At 39.9% G+C, this 19,273-nt stretch overlaps 1 protein-coding gene across 9 annotated transcripts in view; it reads left to right on the top strand.

The window, feature by feature from the left end:
* The window catches only part of sorcs2 (sortilin-related VPS10 domain containing receptor 2), a 534,678-nt gene that overhangs the window by 378,977 nt on the left and 136,428 nt on the right, over positions 1-19,273 (top strand). For all 9 annotated transcript variants that reach the window (XM_037111616.1, XM_037111617.1, XM_037111611.1 and 6 more), the window contains one exon: positions 3,177-3,341. In XM_037111616.1, the coding sequence (XP_036967511.1) occupies positions 3,177-3,341 (165 nt within the window). The remainder of the gene's footprint in view (positions 1-3,176; positions 3,342-19,273) is intronic.

The raw sequence follows: 19,273 nt of genomic DNA, 5'->3' as shown, positions 1-19,273 counted from the left end.
TAGGGAGAAAGGCTGGAGTGTTTGTGAAGTTGAGAGAAAAGGTACATGTGGCTAATATTCTGGAGCTTTCACTGTATACTGCACCAAGAGGCTTTGTGCTGCAAGAGTCTGGAAATGGACCATGTTATGAAAGGGAAAGGGAAGGGAAGCCTGTGGTGGAATTGGACAACCCAGAATGGACCAGGGACCTTGCCTTTTTAGTGGACATTACCAAACACCTAAATGTCATGAATGTTAATATGCAAGGCTGCAACAAACTCGTCACTGAGTATTACGATAGTGTCCGTGCCTTTCAAAGTAAACGTGCGTCATGGAAGACGTAGCTCTGCAAGTGCAATGCATCCCACTTCCCCTGTCTAAAATCTATGCCTGTCAATCATCAGAGTATGGACAAGTATGTAAACTTGCTTTCCGGACTCATGCATGAGTTTGACAATCGATTCACGGTTTTCACTGAACTGGAAAAGAACTTTGCGCTTTTTCGCTCTCCGTTCACAAGGAACGCTTTTCCTGATGAATATTAATAAATTGAAAATGCATAATCGCCGGACACACGGACATCTAGATGATGTTATGAAAATAGCCACTGTCCAGAACCTGTCCCCCAATATGGACAAGCTGGTGAAAGTTAAAAGGTGTCTGGCTTCGACAAGTAAAATGTAGCTGAACTAGGCTTGTCTCCCCATTTATCATAATCCTGTGTGATATGGGTGGGAGGGAATAAAAGGGGTTGGGGTTAGTGCCATAAGCATGGGTGTGTGGAAATGTGGGTTGGAGTTTACTGGTGATGACTGGCAAGGTTAATGTGCCATCTGTTATTGAGCCATTGTAATGTTTTAAGATAGGTCATATTTGGCTATATTTTCAAGAACCTTTTTGTTTTACTAATTCCTACTGGATATTCAGTCACTTGGCCTGTTGTTGGATTACTTTATTCTGGCACTTACTTTCTGTGACTCATTTAGGCCTACTTGGCCTGGCCTTCTTTTAATTGGCCTAATTATGCATTGGCATGTTTTCATGTGCAAGCCTTCAATCAATATGATCAAAGTAATTTACAGTTTACACTTGTGTCATTTATAGGAAATGTGTTTTGTTAGCACCTAGTCTGTTTTGTTGCATTTCTAATTTAGAAATGTAGGCTTCTTGCATGGATAGGACAATGTTACGTTTTTAGAGGGTAACTTGCTTTAGGCTGCTATGTAATTGTAGGCCTCATTGTGAAGCTATTGTGGTGCCAATGAAATTTCTTTCTGATGTGTAGGCCTTCATGAATAATTTCAAGCAGCATATCCACGTGTTGAGTCAGTGTTTGGTCTTCCAGGCTAAAAGTGTAATTTGGCCCCCTGAGGTCTCACTTGAAAAAAATCTGCCCCCCTGACCAATTTCACCCTGGCATCCCTGACGGCATCCCAGACTGCTATTATTTAGCAACCTGAACTAATGAAACATCTGAAATGTCAACAGTTAGATAATCATGCAGACAAAACACTGGATTTTGGGAGATAAGCATAACTTTACTTTACCTGCTCTGTTGAACTCCACTTGGACTTCTCTGGCTGGAATAATAGGCTGGAGCTGTGCTCTCAAAAGTCCAGTTAGGTTACATATTGTCACTCAAAAATTGTGCTATCATCAAAATAGAAACATAAACCTGCAATCATTAGTAAGATGCTAATGGATAATGACTTGACTTGAGAAGGGATGTTAGAACATGTCTCCACTACTTGACAGAAAATACTGTTTCATACTGTTAAATTACAGTTTCTTTTTGTTAACTGTGAGGGATGAATATTTAACAATATTTTACAATTCTTTTAAAATACAGTAAAATACTGTTATAATCCACTGTAAATTTACAGCAATTTCATCACAAATACTGTTTTATGCTGTTGAATTGCAGTGTCGTATCGTTAACTGAGCATTAACTGTTAATTTACATGTAAGCATGAATATTTAACAGTATTTTACAATTATTTTAAAATACAGTAAGATACTGTTGTAATCCACCGTAAATTTACAGCAATTCATTACAAATACTGTTTTATGCTGGTAAATTACAGTTATCTACTGATTTAACTGTTAATTTACATGCGAGGGATGAATATTTAACAGTATTTTACAATTATTCTAAAATACAGTAGGATACTGTTGTAAATCCACCGTTGTTAGTCATGTCATGTCTGCATCCATTAATCCAAAACCTTGGCAACAGAATGAAGCAGATGTTTAATAAGAATACAGCTGTCAGCGAGTGATTTCAAGGCAAGGCATATTCCAATGTAAATTTAATCCATGGTCGAACACACTCGGTATTTGACGTGTCGGGCTTCCCTACAAGAGGAAGTTGTTGTGGTGAGTTGTGTTCTCTTTACAATAGAAATTCGGCTAAGCTAGCTGCTGTTTGATGCCTCGAACTATGTGCTGGGACCTATTTGTCCTGTTGCTGAAATTTGGTGCTGCTCTGAGCATTATCTGCGGCTTTTTGACAGTGGTTTCTTGTTGGAGGCATAGAATGCTGTGCATTGTTATCGTGCGGTCTTTTTCTGAGGTTGCTCAAATTACATCAGCTAGGGGTCTGCAAACTTGATCTCTCAAGGGGGGGTCTTAATCGGTGTCACAGTGTTTTAGACCATGGATTAAACTTACACCGGAATATCCCCTTAAGTGGTTGACAAGAAAACACTATAAAAAATACTTTATGTAATAACCAGATGCAAACATTCCAGCGATGATGCTGAACACAGCTTCATTAGTTCCTATCAATAAATAGCCTTACTTCTGGGTGTCTATGCCATAATGGTGATTTGTGGGTTGACAGGTCATGGTGTGGCCTGTGTTTAATGATTTCACTTTATGAGCTATAAAACTCTGAATAGATAATCAATACAGTGTTGCCTCGGTCAAAGTGGCACGTAAGGTTGATGGAAAGTTCTTGTCTCCGAGATAATGGCTTCAAATAAATGTGTGTGCGTTGTCATGCATGCATTTGTATTCATCAGTTTTCCAGTGCAAACCTGGGAATTAATATGCACAAGTACTGATATGAGGAGGGCAGCCTCTTTGCATCTTCCACAGACTGCTAACTGAGTGATGAATACAGTGCCGGACATTACCCTTTGACCGTTTCACCTCTGACCTCTGTTTTCCCTTTCTCCTCTCTCTCTCACTTTCAGGTGGTGCTGGTGGGTTCCTCCATAAATGAGAGGGATCAGATGCTGTTCATCAGCACAGACGAAGGCTCCTCCTTCCAGCGACAATCCATCTCCTTCACCCCGGACACAGTTGTCTTCCACCCCAAGGAAGAGGACAAGCTCCTGGCCTACTGCAATGAAGGCAGGGTGGGTAAAACAGCACTCCATAAAACATTAAAGTGCTGAGTCCAACATCAGTAGTGGTGCTACCCCAGCAAGATGTCTCTGCTGTCTCTGCTGCAATGCCTTAAATTTCAATTTTCACAAGCAACCAATAGAACACAAAGTCTTGCTGGAACTTTATCATCATGTGTTGTCAAACTATGGCATTTTGGTTAGGGTTTTGGCACAAAAAACAGTTAGTTTTAGAAATACAACAAACTGGTTAGGTTTATAAGAAGATTGAGGTTTTTGGTTAAACAAGTAAGCTGTACGGTGAGTACGTATGTAGGTAAGAACTCACCAATGACTTTTGATTTTACACTTGACAAGATGTGTTGGTTTTTCCAAACCACCAACCACATTCTCATCCTTGTGCAGATCTTGACACTATTATACATTGTCACCTTATTTCCTATTTTGTTCCCCTCACAATTACTATGGTCACAAGATGTCCCTGCCGCTAAATGTGGCAGTACTGGACGAGCAAAGCTGTTTACATACCCATGCAACCATTATTCTGGCATGAACTAAACAACAGGATTGTGAATATCAAGTTGTCAAACACTAATGATATGTATTGTGTTGAAATCATGTAGAAATAGTAGCATTGCTTCATCTAATGTCATCGCTGTGTAAAAAGAGTACTTTGTATTTTTCTGTAGAAAACAGACAAAGCAATTCTTTTCATCACAAAATTATAAGTAAATGCCTCTCTGTGGTGTTTTGAGCTCCCATCTTAGAAAAAAATGTCAGTATTAATGTAATTGATTAAATAGCCTAATTCACACTCAGTTATACCATGAAGGAGGATTCTCAGGTGCTGGTTAATGAGTTGGCTGCATGCAGATTTGTATAGCACATAATTGTTCTGCTACATGGCTCTCCATGTTGCACACTGCTTGCCATTGAGCCCTATGCCACAAAGAGTTAATTGCTTCCTTGGATTGTAATGTGTGTGCATTCTGAGCAACCAAGACATCACACTGCTGTATGTATTACTTATGTCTTGATGCCAGGAGGCATTCAAGTATTCAGTGAGACCTTCGAGCTGAGAACACTGTAGAAGAAGTCAAAGGCTATGCATTCTCAACTGGGTTATAGAATTAAACGCTTAAGTAACAGGTTGACATTAACATCAAATCTTAATTTCTTATTATCTTGAGGCATTTATGCACCATAAAGAGACATCAGCCAGCCTTTAATTTGCATGTGATTGTTTTACAGCAGCAATTTCCAACATGTGGGTTAAGGCAACTGCCAAGCTCGTTCTTAGATTTTAAACCTAATTTCCAGAGTAAATACTGGTAATGTATGTTGGATATCAGAAAACTTCATATTTATGTTGCAACTTCTGTGTTTCATTATGTTCAATTTCCAATCTTATGTTGTAATGATGCTGTACCTATGCTATGGTTAAATTTAGCCCCAAAAACCTCTTTACTTTGCGTAAAACATCACGTTTTGGCAGTTAGGATTATGGGTGGTGGTCTCTGGCCTGACAGCCACCTTGTTGAGGTGTAATGTCACAACCTTCCCGACATGAAAGTAAGGTCATCACGAGAAGTGAATATGATATGACACATATTGTAGATACGTTAACCCGATATGTATGACATGTTCACATTTGAATGCATCATTAGTTAGCAGAAACTTAGAATGCCAACATTTGATTCTTTATAGCCAAACAAAGTCAGCAACCACCGCTTTAAAGCTGGGGTAGGTAACTTTGTTCAAAAACATTTTTATTTTTTTTTTAATTATATTTGTATGAAATGATTTTGGAAAAAAAAAAAAAAAAAATCACGGCCTCTGGCAGCAAGAGGGCTGCAATAACTTTATTCAATCAGTTTTAGCCGGTTGATTTTTTATGGACAAATTACCTGTCAATCAATCTGCCTTTACCTGACCATCCTGCCCGCCCTGTATTGACTCCTTCCAATGCTAATTGTGCCGGGGTCTGTTCAACTCCAGCAGTGTGCTGGAGCTATGGCAGACTGTTACGACACGAATGGCAGAGAAACTACAGCCACACACAGCACAACAAGTGAAAGAATTTAAACGAGAATCAACATCAGAGTCGAAGGAGTCAAAGGACCAGAACACGGACGCCATGTTAGCAGTATTTCTGTTGGACAGGTAAAGTTTTTGTTGGGGAAATGTATTATTACTCTGCATTATGTAGTCAACGTAGCTAACGTAAGCTTCTTGTCTTGCTGTCATATGTATTAGCCCAACACTAACGTTAGCAGTTTGTAGCTAACATTAATTAGCTAGCTAAAATATCAGACTACTACTGTATGAGATATATTTACATGGGGCGTCACATTTATGTTAACTGTGAATATAGTTTGATTTGTATTTGTAAGCAGATGTTGTTAGATGGTATGTATGTGACCTTTACTTATATCGCCTTTGAACTTAATGTATTACAGTTGAGTTGATGTATCCTATTTCTGTGTCCTATAGTTATTATGAGAGGGACGTATCAACTTGTAGCCCTCAAAGAGTGAGTTCACGATAGAACCATGTTCTGCTGCTTCTATTATTTCTGCAGTCTCCCCATGACAGGTGAGTGTAACTTAATGTTAATAGAAACATGTATCAGACCACTGTTATTCATGTAATGTGTCTTTGATGAATACATTTCATATATAAATTTGTCCTTTCATATCAATTTAGTTTGCTTTATGTGTCAGAATGTGCTCCTTAGCTGAGATAGAATATGAAAAAGGATTGGCATCATTTAATTAGCTGCACCTGGAAAATGCTTAAAGTAGTGGTACCATTAAGACATTTTTTAAAATTGAAAATAGACTTTGCATTTCAATTTATGATATGACTGTCCACTGACCACAGTAAATGTGGGAAACACAGAATGAACCTAACAATTCCTATGAATAATCACTTGGTATCCATCTTCACTTTTTTCAGTTTTCTCTAATTACTATAATTTTTGCAGATATTATGGATCTCCTTTCTCTTAGGCCAAGTACTCCAAGGTGTACAACCCAAAGTCCTGAAAGGAGAGCTTTTACACACCATTGTCAAAATGCATTGTAAAAATAATGAGAATGAGAAACTATGTAAATTACTCTGAAAGTGACATTTTGCTAAACCCCATAAAAAGTAGAATTGGTAAACATGAAATAACAGTAAATGTCTGATGTAGAAGAGGCTATTTTGGGTTGATTTCAGGAATATTTGTCGCTGCATAAAATGCAACCATTGTTGTGGTGTTAAGAGTTGAAAGTAATTTCACGGTCCTTGAAAAGCTGTATTTACTGTCAGATAAGTAATTGTGCTATTCTTTCTACAGGACAATCACTGCCAAAACAGTAGAGGATAGAGACAGCACCAACATCAACAGCCTAACCTGTTAGCCAACACTGATCTGTGTTTTTAACAGCGTTGGGCAGTAACGTCGCTACAAGTAGCGGTGTTACTAGTTTAGCTAGTTTAATCAACCATACTTTTTAAGGACGCATTGCTTTGTGGGAGCATGAGGCGCCGTTACATGCTAATGTCTGAATGAAGAAGTGGCCACGGAGGGCATCAAGTTTCAAGTTTCATCTTCAGAGTTGGGGAAATCTTTATTGCACTTCTGTGATACAAATTATATTTTCTTTAACTAAAATAGTATAGTATATATGTAGTTGTAGTAGTAGTAGTAGTAGTGTATAGTTTTAATTAGAAAGAGTCGTCCAGTCTGTGTTAACCTGTGTTTAACATTACCGTTAACATTACCGTATAAGCCACACAATGCTAACTTAGACATTAGCCTGTAAGAGTTGGGTCTGCCACAGTAGCTAACCAACTAACACCAGTTAGCGAGACAACGGTCTGAAGTTAACATAGCCCCAGCCTCAGTCGATCCACCTATTCGGTCATTAGCCGTCTTTTTTGGCTTGCTAAAGTTGGGCCTGCTAAAGATAGTTAACCGGCTGATGCCAGTTAACAAGTGCCGTCATGATGGCTTGTAATGTCTGTGAATTTAAATGTGTCTCATTGACAGAATACCTGAAACACTGCGGATCACACAGACATCTTAAAGATTGGTCGTAAAGATTGTTGATGAAGGTTTTCCTCATTCAACTGCCTTGCTGTTCACATGTCACGAACACACCCATATACAGGGATCAGACGAACTTGGAACCGGAGTGTGTCTGAGCAGTTGAAGTGTTTGCAGCAGAGAATATGCAGATGTTAAACGGCTCGTGTCACACTTGAGTGACTACATAAGAGGGTCTGACTGTAACTTGTCCCTTTGATGGACGTTCTAAGACATTTAACGTAAAGACATCTTTTTCATCTCATCTAGCCAGATATCACAGAGGATGGAGTGTCACCCAGGTAGCATCTGTTCATCTGTGTGAAGCTGCAGAACAGTATATTCCAGGTGAGAGGGCACATGTTGCAGAGAATGAAGGAACTGATGTGTGTAATGCAGACCAAAGTAAGGCTGCTGAGAGTGATAAAGTTCTAGATGCCTACACTGAAAATCTAGCTCTGTTTTACTTGGGTTTGCAGGCAAAGTATTTATTCCCAGCCTCCTCAATTACATAGATAGCAAATGAGATGAAACTCTTCAGGATATTCAACAGGAGTATACAATGGATGTGCTAGCTTAACAACTTGAACAGTATGGTGTTCGAACAGAAACATTAACATGTCTGAGGAAGAGTGTATATGAGCGGAGCCCTATGCACGAGGCCTTACATGCAAGTGGTCCTTTAACTACACACCATCGGGTGCTGCAGTATGACAAGATGCACTTTAACTGTGTTTAGCCTGTTGAAGTCACACTTGGCTAAGATGATAGAGGGCAGAGGACACACTATCATTACATTCCATTACTGGATAGCCTAAGAGCAGAGCCGAAAAAGGGAAGTGAAATTCAGCGTTTTAACCCTATTCATGTTGAAGACAGTACACTTCATGATTTCAGTGATGGGCATGCCATTAGATCTAATGCAATGTTTGCTACAGACTCAGATTCTTTAAAGGTGATGCTTTCGAGGTGGCTAATCCTCTTGGATCTGCCAAGCAAAAGCACAAAGTTTTAGCTGTGTACTTCACTCTTGGGAATTTCTTGGAAACATCCTCACACCAGATTAACTGTTGATCAAATCCAGTTGGTACTGCTCTGTACAGAGAAAGATTGTAAACATTTTGGAGTGGATAAAGTTTTCTGTGACCTTGTGTCAGACTTGTGTGAGCTGAGGGAATAGGGCATATCTTTTGAGGATAAGATATACAGAGGTACTGTTGCATGCATAATGGGAGATAATCAGGGCTCCCCCATGATTGGTGGGTTTACAGAAAATTTCAGTGTTGCTCAGTATTTCCGTAGATACTGTCTAGTCACAAAAGATGTGTTTCTGTCTAACCCTTTAATAGTTTGTACTCATAGAGATTCTGCTGATTATAATGAATCTGTGCAGTTTTTGGAGAGTCACCCTGAAGTTACCATGCATCAGGGCATTAAAGGCAACAGTGTTTTTAACAAATGATTACATTTCCACATGTGCCAGCCTGGACTGCCGCCCTGTTTAGTACATGACTTGTTCGAGGGTGTTGTGGGCTATGACCAGCAATGTGTTTGCAATGCTCAATTAAAGAAGAGAAGTGGTTCAGTTATGAGTCACTAAATGACAGACTCAGATTTTTCCAGGTGAAAGCAACAGCAAGCCAAATGTTATTCCAAACAAAGGAAAAAAGCTTGGAGGCTATGCAGCCCAAAACAGGTGGCTATTGCGGTTCCTGCCTATTTTGGTGACAGAATTGAAGATGCTGACAACGCTGTCTGGCAGTTGGTACTTCTTCTGAGGGACTCAGTCGAAACTCCACCTAGCCTCTCAGAGTCTCAGATTGCTTACATGAAGGTACTGACTGAAGAGTATGTCGAAACGAGGCAAGACTTATTCCCACATTCAAATCTGAGACCAAAACACCACTATCTTCTTCACTATGCATACTTGAGTCTACAGTTTGGTCCACTCATACAAACCTGGACCATGCGCTTTGAAAGAAAGCATAGCTATTTCAAAAGATGTATCAGGTCAAGTCAAAACTTTAGAAATGTCACTAAGTCACTCGCTGATAGACATCAGCTGTTTCAGGGTTATCAGAGTCAGGGCAGTTTTTTATAGCCCCCAGGTTCAGGTGTCAGAATCCACTAGCTTTTATCCAGAGGAAGGAAGGACAGACAGAAGGAAGGAAGGAAGGAAGGAAGGAAGGAAGGAAGGAAGGATAGATAGATAGATAGATAGATAGATAGATAGATAGATAGATAGATAGATAGATAGATAGATAGATAGATAGATAGATAGATAAGGATAGGAAGATAAGGAAGGAAGGATAGAAGGATGAAAGGAAGGAAGGAAGGAAGGATAGAAGGAGGGAAGGAAGGATGAAAGGAAGGAAGGAAGCATATAAGGATGGATAAAAGAAAGGAATGAAGGATAGAAGGAAGGAAAGACAGAAGGAAGGATAGAAGGAAGGAGGGAGGTAATAGAAATTCAGAAGATGATTAGGATTGATTTATATTTTGAATAAAAGTAAATATTGTTTCTACAGCAGCAACAGTAATTTTCACAATAGCATATTCATTAGGGTTAGGGTTGTACTATTAACACTTAGTTATATCTCACTAGAAACAAATGTAAAATGACAATAAATAATTAATACATTTATGACATCAAAATATTGTCATGTTTAGAAAGCTTTGACACGAATCTTGAAAATTGGCAAATTCTAAACCTAGCTGCTGGCTGATTTTTAAGAAAAACAGTTTGACCACATTTTGACAAGTTTTGTTTCAGCTTGTTCACAACACTTTATTAGCTAAACCAGTGCAATGTGGTTTTGTAAAACACACCACTGGTGACATGCATTTATTTATACCATACCTGGATTGTTATAGTTTAAATGTTAAATAATAAATGTAACATTGGTCATTTCATTAGTTTTTGGAGATGCATGTTATCCATAGAGTCACAAGCTGTTCTCGGCTCTGCTTCGACAACTCTGCAACACAATGTCCATCTGCCCCAAACTCCACCTGCGACACCTCGTCCCATGGAGGATTCTTCATCCTGGGAGACATATGCTGTACCATAGCACAAAATGCCCCCAAACCTCATGCTTGCCTTAAGTGAAAAGGAAGAGACCAAAGAGAGAAGAGAGCTGGTTTGTATAGTCATTGACAATGTATTTAGTAAAGAACCTGGAAGGCCTTGAAGAGCAAAGCTGTGGGAAATTGCCAAGAAGACTGTAGAACAATATCCCTGCTCTTTTCAAGACAGAGAGCTCAATGGAACTAAAGTCATTGGAACAGGATATGATGCTCTCTTCATACAGCTAGAAAACAGACTTGAAAATATTTGAAGGTCATTTACCTTCAGCCCAACAAAGAGGCCAGCAGAGGGTGAAGACGCAGTAAGGAAAAAGTCCACACTCAGATTGTTATGGGTGTTTGAAGTGGCAGCCTGCTATTGAGGATATAGCAGAACTAGAGTCTAAACATGATGACTTCAAAACCTTCATAACCCGTCATCTTCATGAGTCGTGTGTTCGCATATTGATGACTGAAACATATTCCATCCAGTGTGCAACTATCAACAAACGAAGCACTATAAAAAGAGTACGGCGAGAGTGGCCCTTCCTTTTTGAAGCTGTTCACCTGTTTGACCACACGTGCCTTCTTTGGCTTACCAGTGCAAACAAAGCTGGCAGAGGAAATGTCCAGAAAGGCAAAGAGCATCAAAGACTTCCTCAACTCAAATGGGATGAAGATGCCACCAGGGGAAAAATCCAGTACAGGTGATCTCAGGCATTGCGAAATTCTTCAATGAAAAGTCTGATCTCCTTTTCCACCAAAGTGAGGTAGGTTTGTACTTTTTATTATGTTGTTTCTGTTTTGCAGCTATTCATTAGACCTATTTTTTGTAATGGCTTGTATAGATTTAGACCCCAGACAATGAACACAAGATCCATCAGTATTTTTACAGACTTTGGACACACCCACAAAAAAAGGAAAATGTGATTTTCACTAAAATAATAACAAAAAGCCTCTTTATGTATGGGCTATGGTTCTCTCACCTATCTCTCTCACCTTGTTTAAAACAAATGTATAAAGAAATCTGTAATATCCCACTTATTTGGTTTGTTTCCTGACAATTCCTTAGCTGCTGCCTTTTAATTTACGTGCCTCCCTGCTCGTCATCCTAACAACGATATCTCTTGGTGAAATATGTTTTGTAATATTCATGATCTGAAAACCAAAGGGTTCTGATGTTAATGGTACACAGTGTTATATCCTTATGAGTTACTCCGCTTGACTACCTGTATAACATTAAGATGGAGCCAACTTTGTCTTGCGGCCGTAGCCCTTTATTTCCTTTCGTCACTGAATCCCCGGTCTGAACACGCGTCAACACATATATAATACATACGACCTCTAGAGGGCAGCATCGGACTACAAATCTCCATATGTCAACAAATGTCCTTAGATCCCTTAATATATAACATACTCCTCCCCACTAAATGAACAAGCGGTAGTAACAACTGAAAGAAACATTCTTAAACATTTTCGTCACTAGTATATTATCCTGTATGACTAGTAGAATAAGTTGCAACAAAGAGCGCAACACTAATAACTTAAATGTACGGCTTACTCAGTGTAACTGGTAATAATACCGTAAGTGCTTCATCACTGTTAAACAGGAAATCACAGTACACTCTTAGCTAATCAAAAATGCCACCGAAACAATAAACATTTAGTGCATACATCAACTCAAATAACGTTTTTTTTTTTTGTTTTTTTTTTGTTTTGTTTTTTCCTCTCTAAGGGAATAAGGTAGACTGCTCATCCCTGACATTACCCTGGGGATTATTCTGCCCCATTCTTCTGGGTATGTCGCTCCAGTCGCTCCAGTGTGGCATCCAGATTTTTCAGATGCTCTTCCTCCGTCTCCCCCGTGACAAGGATGTCATCTAGATAGCACTGGACTCCAGACAATCCACTCAGAATCTGGTCCATTGCACGCTGGAAGAGAGCTGGGGCCGATGTTATTCCAAATGGCAGTCTGCAGTATCTGTAGAGGCCCTTGTGAGTAACTATCGTGAGCAACTCTTTAGACTTCTCATCAACGTGCATCTGGAGGTAGGCTTGGTTAAGATCAATCTTGCTGAATTTCTTTCCTCCAGCCAAGCCAGTGAACAGATCATCAATGTGGGGAAGTGGATATTGCTCAGCCTCCAACACTGGGTTTAAGGTGACTTTGAAATCCCCACATACTCTCACTGAGTCATCCTTCTTCATGACCGGTACAATTGGCGTTGCCCAGTCGCTCTGGCTGACAGGTTCCAGCACACCACTTTTGACCAGGTTTTCCAGCTCTGCCTCCACCTTTGGCCTTATTGCATAAGGAACTGGTCTAGCTTTAAGAAACTTGGGTCGGCTATCAGGCCTTAGATTCAGTTTTACTGAGAAGTCTTTCATGTTACCAAGTTCCTCTTTAAATACTGCAGTGTGTTTATTTAGCACAGCTGTAAGACGTGAGTCCTCTTTGCTCAGCCTGCGAACTGCTGGCCAGTCCAGTATGAGCTCCTCCAACCATGAGCGGCCCAGCAGAGATGGGAAGTTTCCTTCAACCACGTACAGTGGTAACTTAGCTGTCTGTCCGTTCACCTGGACAGTGACATCGATGACTCCTTTAGTTGGCACAGGCTCTCCGGTGTAGGTTTTCAGGATGAGCGTGGATGATTTTAGTGGCAGATGTTGCAGAGTTTTTTTATAAACAGCTTCTGATACTAGTGAAACTGCTGCACCTGTGTCGATTTCCATCCGTACTGGTTTCCCATCCAGCAGTGGTGCCACCCAGTAGCCTCCTGCACCTCCAGTGACTGACAGCACATACACTGTTGCCTCATCTGATGAGCTGCTGCATCCAGTTGCTGTGTCGTTTACTTGCACATTATGAACAGAGTGTCTCTCTTTACCTCTGTCTTTTGGGGTTTTGTTGAAGTGTTTTGTTTTCTTGTGAGCTGTTTTACTTCTGCAAGCGCGTTCCAGATGTCCTTTTTTGTTGCATTTCCTGCATTCGACATCCTTGCTCCAACAGTCGGCTGCCAAGTGTCCTGTTTTATCGCATCTGTAGCATTTGTTCTGCCTTCCCTTTTCTTCAGTGTAAACCTTATGAAGTTTCCCCGTTGAGCTGAGCTGATGTGCCTCTTTAGCAGCTAACTCCATGGACACACTGATTTCAATGGCTTTGTCCAGAGTAAGTGCACTTTCAGTTAGCAGGCGTTTCTGCACAGCTTCGCTCCTCAGCCCGCACACGAGTCTGTCTCTAATAGTATCATTTAGCACCTCATTGAATTCACAGTGCTCAGCTAGCTTCTTCAGAGCAGCAACAAACACTGTTACCGACTCTCCTTCAGCCTGATTTCTCTTATGAAATCGGAAACGTTCAGCAATCACCAACGGTTTTGGTGAAAAATGCGATGTCAAGATGGTTACTATGCTGCCATAACTCTTGCTCCCGGGCTTCTCCGGCTGTACAAGGCACCGTAGCAGGTTAAATGTCCTGGGGCCCATCACACTCAGAAATGTCGGCACAAGCCTGTCCCCCCCAATGCCGTTAGCTTGGACGAAGTAATCAAAACGCTCCGTGTAAGAGCTCCATTGCTCAGCACTTTCATCAAAAGGGCCAATATTGCCAACAATCCCCGTCATATTAGCTTTTAGCAGGTTACTGTCCGTTGTAACAGCTTCGGTAGTTTGGCTGTATTTCTACTCACTGCTCCTTTTGTTAGTGCCGCTGCGTTGCGCCGTCCTCCTGACAGTGAAGCTAACCGCTAATTTGTTAGCTTAGCATCCAGCTGATCGATGTTCCACGGTCACGGTTAGAAAACACAGTTCGCCCGGTATTTTCCTTCCAACCGAGTACAAACACACACGCAGATGCCGATGATCCTCGTCGCCACTTTGTTATATCCTTATGAGTTACTCCGCTTGACTACCTGTATAACATTAAGATGGAGCCAACTTTGTCTTGCGGCCGTAGCCCTTTATTTCCTTTCGTCACTGAATCCCCGGTCTGAACACGCATCAACACATATATAATACATACGACCTCTAGAGGGCAGCATCGGACTACAAATCTCCATATGTCAACAAATGTCCTTAGATCCCTTAATATATAACACACAGTAACTTTTTTTAATGGGCCAAAAAACAAACTTTTTTCTTTTCGTTCTAACAGAGCTCTCGATACAAGGATTATCAGCTTGTATAAGAGCAAAAAATGAGTTCTAGATGTACTTTAAAGCTCTTAACAAAAACGGGGCAAAAACTGAGCTTTCGAGGTTTAGGCTTATTGTAGTTACTACTTTTTCTCTTTCCTCTTACTCTTTACTCTTGCTTTTTACTCTTACTTTTTAATCTTTACTCTCTATGCAAAGTGCCAGTCAATTTAAGTTAAGCTGCATGCTTAAAAATACTTCATCAAATGTAAATGTAGTGGAGTAAAAGTCCTGATAAATATAAAAACCTCCAAAAAAAGTGCAATAACTAAGTATCTATACTTAGCTGAGACAATTAGGACACTTTTAAATGAATTAAAATGCAGCACTTTGTTGAACAAAGGCCACACCACTCGTAAAAAGAATAATATAAGATTTAAATAATTATGTTTGCGGTGGTTTTCTGAAGTGGATGTGCATTGTTTTTCTTTTCTTTGTTAATTTTTTCTAACTTCCACTATCTAAATTAATCTATGTTTAAGGTGATCAACGATTTAAGATTGCTGTCAATCAGGAAGTTGTCAGTGACCATATCAACTTCCTCACTGTGGCCCTGAGCTACACTTTCTTTTAGTTTTATGTACGCAACTCTTTATGTTTTGAAATGTTATGTATAGAGCATATTTTGTTGCTGTTTATTAAAGGTCCCATATTGTGAAAAACATGTTTTCTCTGGTCTCTACTTATATCAGCTGGTCCTCAGCTGAGCCTGTCAACTCCCAGAATGAGGAAAACAAGCAATTCTTGCATGGACTCTGTAGCCCACCCACTGGTAAAATGGCGCTCCTATGTACATGCTGTTCAAATTCTGCTCCTTTCGTTACGTAACGAAAGGAGTCATTATCATAGGCCGACCTCCTCTGCGTGGTGATAGGAGGTAGCGGAGAAGGGGGCGTTCATCCCCAAGGTGAAGTTCAGTGTGTCCAGCGGTCAGACAGCAGTGTTTCACAATGTCGTCACTCAGAGCTAGACAACGTTAAGTGCCTATATTCTGTCCCAGCTACAGAACAACAGAGGAGACAGTGGTTGCATTTCATTTTTAATGACAACGTGCTGCGGTTTGTGTTTATGTGCTAACCACTTCACATCGGACTGCTTCAGAAACGAGGGTCAGTAAAAGCTGGCTTTGCCTCGACACTGACCCTCGTAAAAGGATTCATCCCAACCATACCGGACCCAGCAACTGCACGGGAGCCAGCAATAAGTGTCACCGCGGTTTGATAGTATTCACAGTTGCCAACGAGTATGGGGAAGTCAGGTTGAAATTTGCTATTAGCTGTTATGCTCTGCTGCTATTGCTGTTAGCCACTAGCTACATGGTAGTAACTGTAACAAGACATACATATATATACATATATAACATTATTCAGACACACTAACCATTCTGAAACATCCTGCTGCAGCCACAGAGTCTGTACTTCTTCAGGAGCCTCTCCTCTGGGTCCGATTCTGAGTCAAACTGGTAGGTTGAATGAAAAAAATCTCTGCGAGCCATAACAATACATTTAAATATACATCCACCGTAAACATTAGTACATGCTACCTGTAGCGCAAGGGGCTTCCCCTCCCTGAGAGTGACATAGCAGGAAGGGCTCTCCAGGTAGGAGTTGACAGACAGAGCTCATTAGCATTTAAAGGTGCAGGCACAGAAACAGACTGCTGTCAGGAGAGCTCAGTAGAGCAACTTTTAGACAGCTGAAATTCAGGACCAGGGATGGGTTTGGGGCAATGCATATTGAACACATAGTTGTTCTACCTCTGACAGCTGTGTGAAATTGATGAAAAACAGTATAATATGGGACCTTTAAGTTGAACATTGTAAATACACTCACCAGATACTTCATTAGGTACGTATGTGCAATATGATATACAGTCTTCTTTTTGAAGCTTTTACATTTTCAGTTTTTGTTGACATTATCAGAAAGGTGATGATTATACTATTATTATTGAGGTCATAGTGAATGTTGGCGGTATACTTGAGTGCATTATATTGAGTGTTGTCCTTATACTTTATACATTTTTAATGGTCGATCAAAAATATATACTCAAATATATAACAGCTGTTTAATACCTGTTCTATATATATTTTTGATGGACCATTAAAAATGGAACTATGACACCACATCTTTTGGTGCAACACCATCATTGTCATGTTGTTAATGAATGTATAATTGTTTACTCTGTTTGTTGTTGTTTAAACAATCTTCTACAAAATGAGCACTTTTTAAATGGTGCTTTGCACATAGTTCAGTGAAGTGTTGTTCAATGTATTGTTTTTGTTCTGTTGTGTATAAAGCTAACACTGACAGACTTGGACAGAAAATAGGACTCAGATGCAGATTGGGCGGAAGTACAATCAAATTTTATTAATCTGATTTTGTTATTCTCCAGGATGAATGAAAACAAAATGACTATGAAAATCTTCATGAGACAAACAAGACAAACAACAAGGAACATGAAATAACAAAAGGCGCTCCCGAAGGAGGAATCTACTCTATTCTAGAATTTCTAAGAAATTAACGATTAAAAAAATAAAACTCTCCGAAGAGGAAAAGACAGGCTATGAAATGCACTGCTCTAAGTTATCAAAATTAATCAACAAAAAATCACTCACAAAGAGGACAAACAAAAGGCTATGAAAATTCAAACTTCAAACTCAAAACTTCTAACCAGAAAATTTACAAAGAAAAATCACTCTCCTAGAGAGGCAAAATACAGATGAATAAAACAAGAAAATACTTAACACGACGAGGTTCAAGGCTGTGGTTCAAGGCTTTAGTATGCGACATGGAAGACGAAATACTTAGGCAACGAAGACAGGGGAAGACAGAGACTATATACACATGAGGGAGGGGAACACAGGTGGAAACAATCAGGAATCAGGGATGACGTCAGACCAGGGACACAGAAGGAAGGGCAAGTGACCTGAAACGAAAGGAGAGTTAATTTCAAAATAAAACAGGAAGTTCACAAGACAGATCCCAAGACAAGACAACCTCACCGCGATGTGACAAACACACAGCATTGAATGAACAAGGGATGCCCTGATCACTTCATAATCTTTCTCTCTAACAAATCCATTGGGCCATCCCTGGAATGCACTTTATGAATCTTAATTTTAATGTTTTTAATTTGTTTTATTCTGTTTGTTGCTGTTTTAAAGCAAAAAGTCTGATCCAAAACATGGTGCTTTGCATATTTTTCAAAAATTGTAAAAGAAAAAACTTAATTTCAAAATGTATCCATTGAATGCACTTTTAAGCATATCCTTCATGGCATAAAAAAATAAACATGTTCAATTTATATATGTTGTGGTGATTGTATTTGATCATATTGCTGTATTAGATGTTTAGTTATTTTAACTAGGGCTGTCAGGCAATTAAAAAAAAAAAAAAACATCTAAATAATCTAATCTCTCGCATTTTAATCTCATATCTGCTAAAGGTACCCAAATAAAGAATTCGAATTCTAGGACATTACAAAATTGTATTGCATGACTAATCAATTGAATACACTAAGAAGAGAAGGTTTGAAATCCACATTTTTTGGTGAAGTGTGTTTCATTAATGAAATTCAAAAGAAAATGGTCAAGCTCATCCCTGCAAACCAATTAGGCCAGGTGCATTATTCAAAAATGCAACACAAATACACTTAAATAAATAAAATTCAGAAATAAAATAAGGCTGAGTCTCCAATAGGCACTTAAGCAGACTCTCAATTCAAAATGAGTACTAAAGCTGACTCAATACAGCAATTCAAAATGAATAGTAGAAGTATAAGGCTGTGAACAGTGACATAGAATTTGTCTTCAAAATAAGAGCTTTACATTGCACCCCATTTAGAACTGGGTTCCTAGCGGGGGGCTTTTAATTTTAAAGTAGCGACCATCCCAAGCTTGCAGACACAACAACAAGCTAACACAACCAAACAGCTACAGAGACCGTGGAGATGCTGCATCTCCTGGATCTCTGCGGCTGTCCAGTTGTTCATCTTAATGTCCGCAGATGAAGTGATGGCCTGACTGCTGTGATCAGCTGTTTCTTGGTTGTAAAACTCCCCAGCCGTGGGTCGCAAACAGTGCAGGTCATTGACACCTCCACCCACCTCACGCAGAGGCCAGCACATTTCTGCCTCATTTTTAGATAGCAAGCGAGGCAGAAATAAGTGTACCCTCCGAGGCGGAAAATCGGCGGACCAAAACAGACCCCCAATTTGCTGTCCTCTGTCTAAAACCACGGACTGAGCAGCCAAAAGGACGGGAAAAGTGGTGGCTTGGTGCTCTGTCTAAAAACGGCTCATGTCTCTTACAGTCACCCTGCTTTGACTAGCAAGACAGGTGGGAAGTGACAAACACGTCCAGACAAGTTCCTCAGTGCTAGTGCTACCGTGACGTGCCACTGCTAAGTAGCCTGCGGGTCATTCAGTGGGCCAAATTTAAAATGCTCGCGCATTGAATTGCCACTCAGAATCTCATTAGTTGCAATCATTTGTATAATGCTTTAATTTGCAGTGTAATTAATTAATCTAATTAACGCGTTAAACTGACAGCCCTAATTTTAACTCATTACATTGGTCTGGTGATGGATACCATTTGTCATTGTATTTTAGCA

The sequence above is a fragment of the Acanthopagrus latus genome, chromosome 10 (assembly GCF_904848185.1).
Source record: "Acanthopagrus latus isolate v.2019 chromosome 10, fAcaLat1.1, whole genome shotgun sequence".
NCBI classification, from domain to species: Eukaryota; Metazoa; Chordata; class Actinopteri; order Spariformes; family Sparidae; genus Acanthopagrus; species Acanthopagrus latus.
The sequence above is the reverse complement of the archived record's forward strand: the minus strand, read 5'-3'. Positions and strand labels throughout refer to the sequence as shown.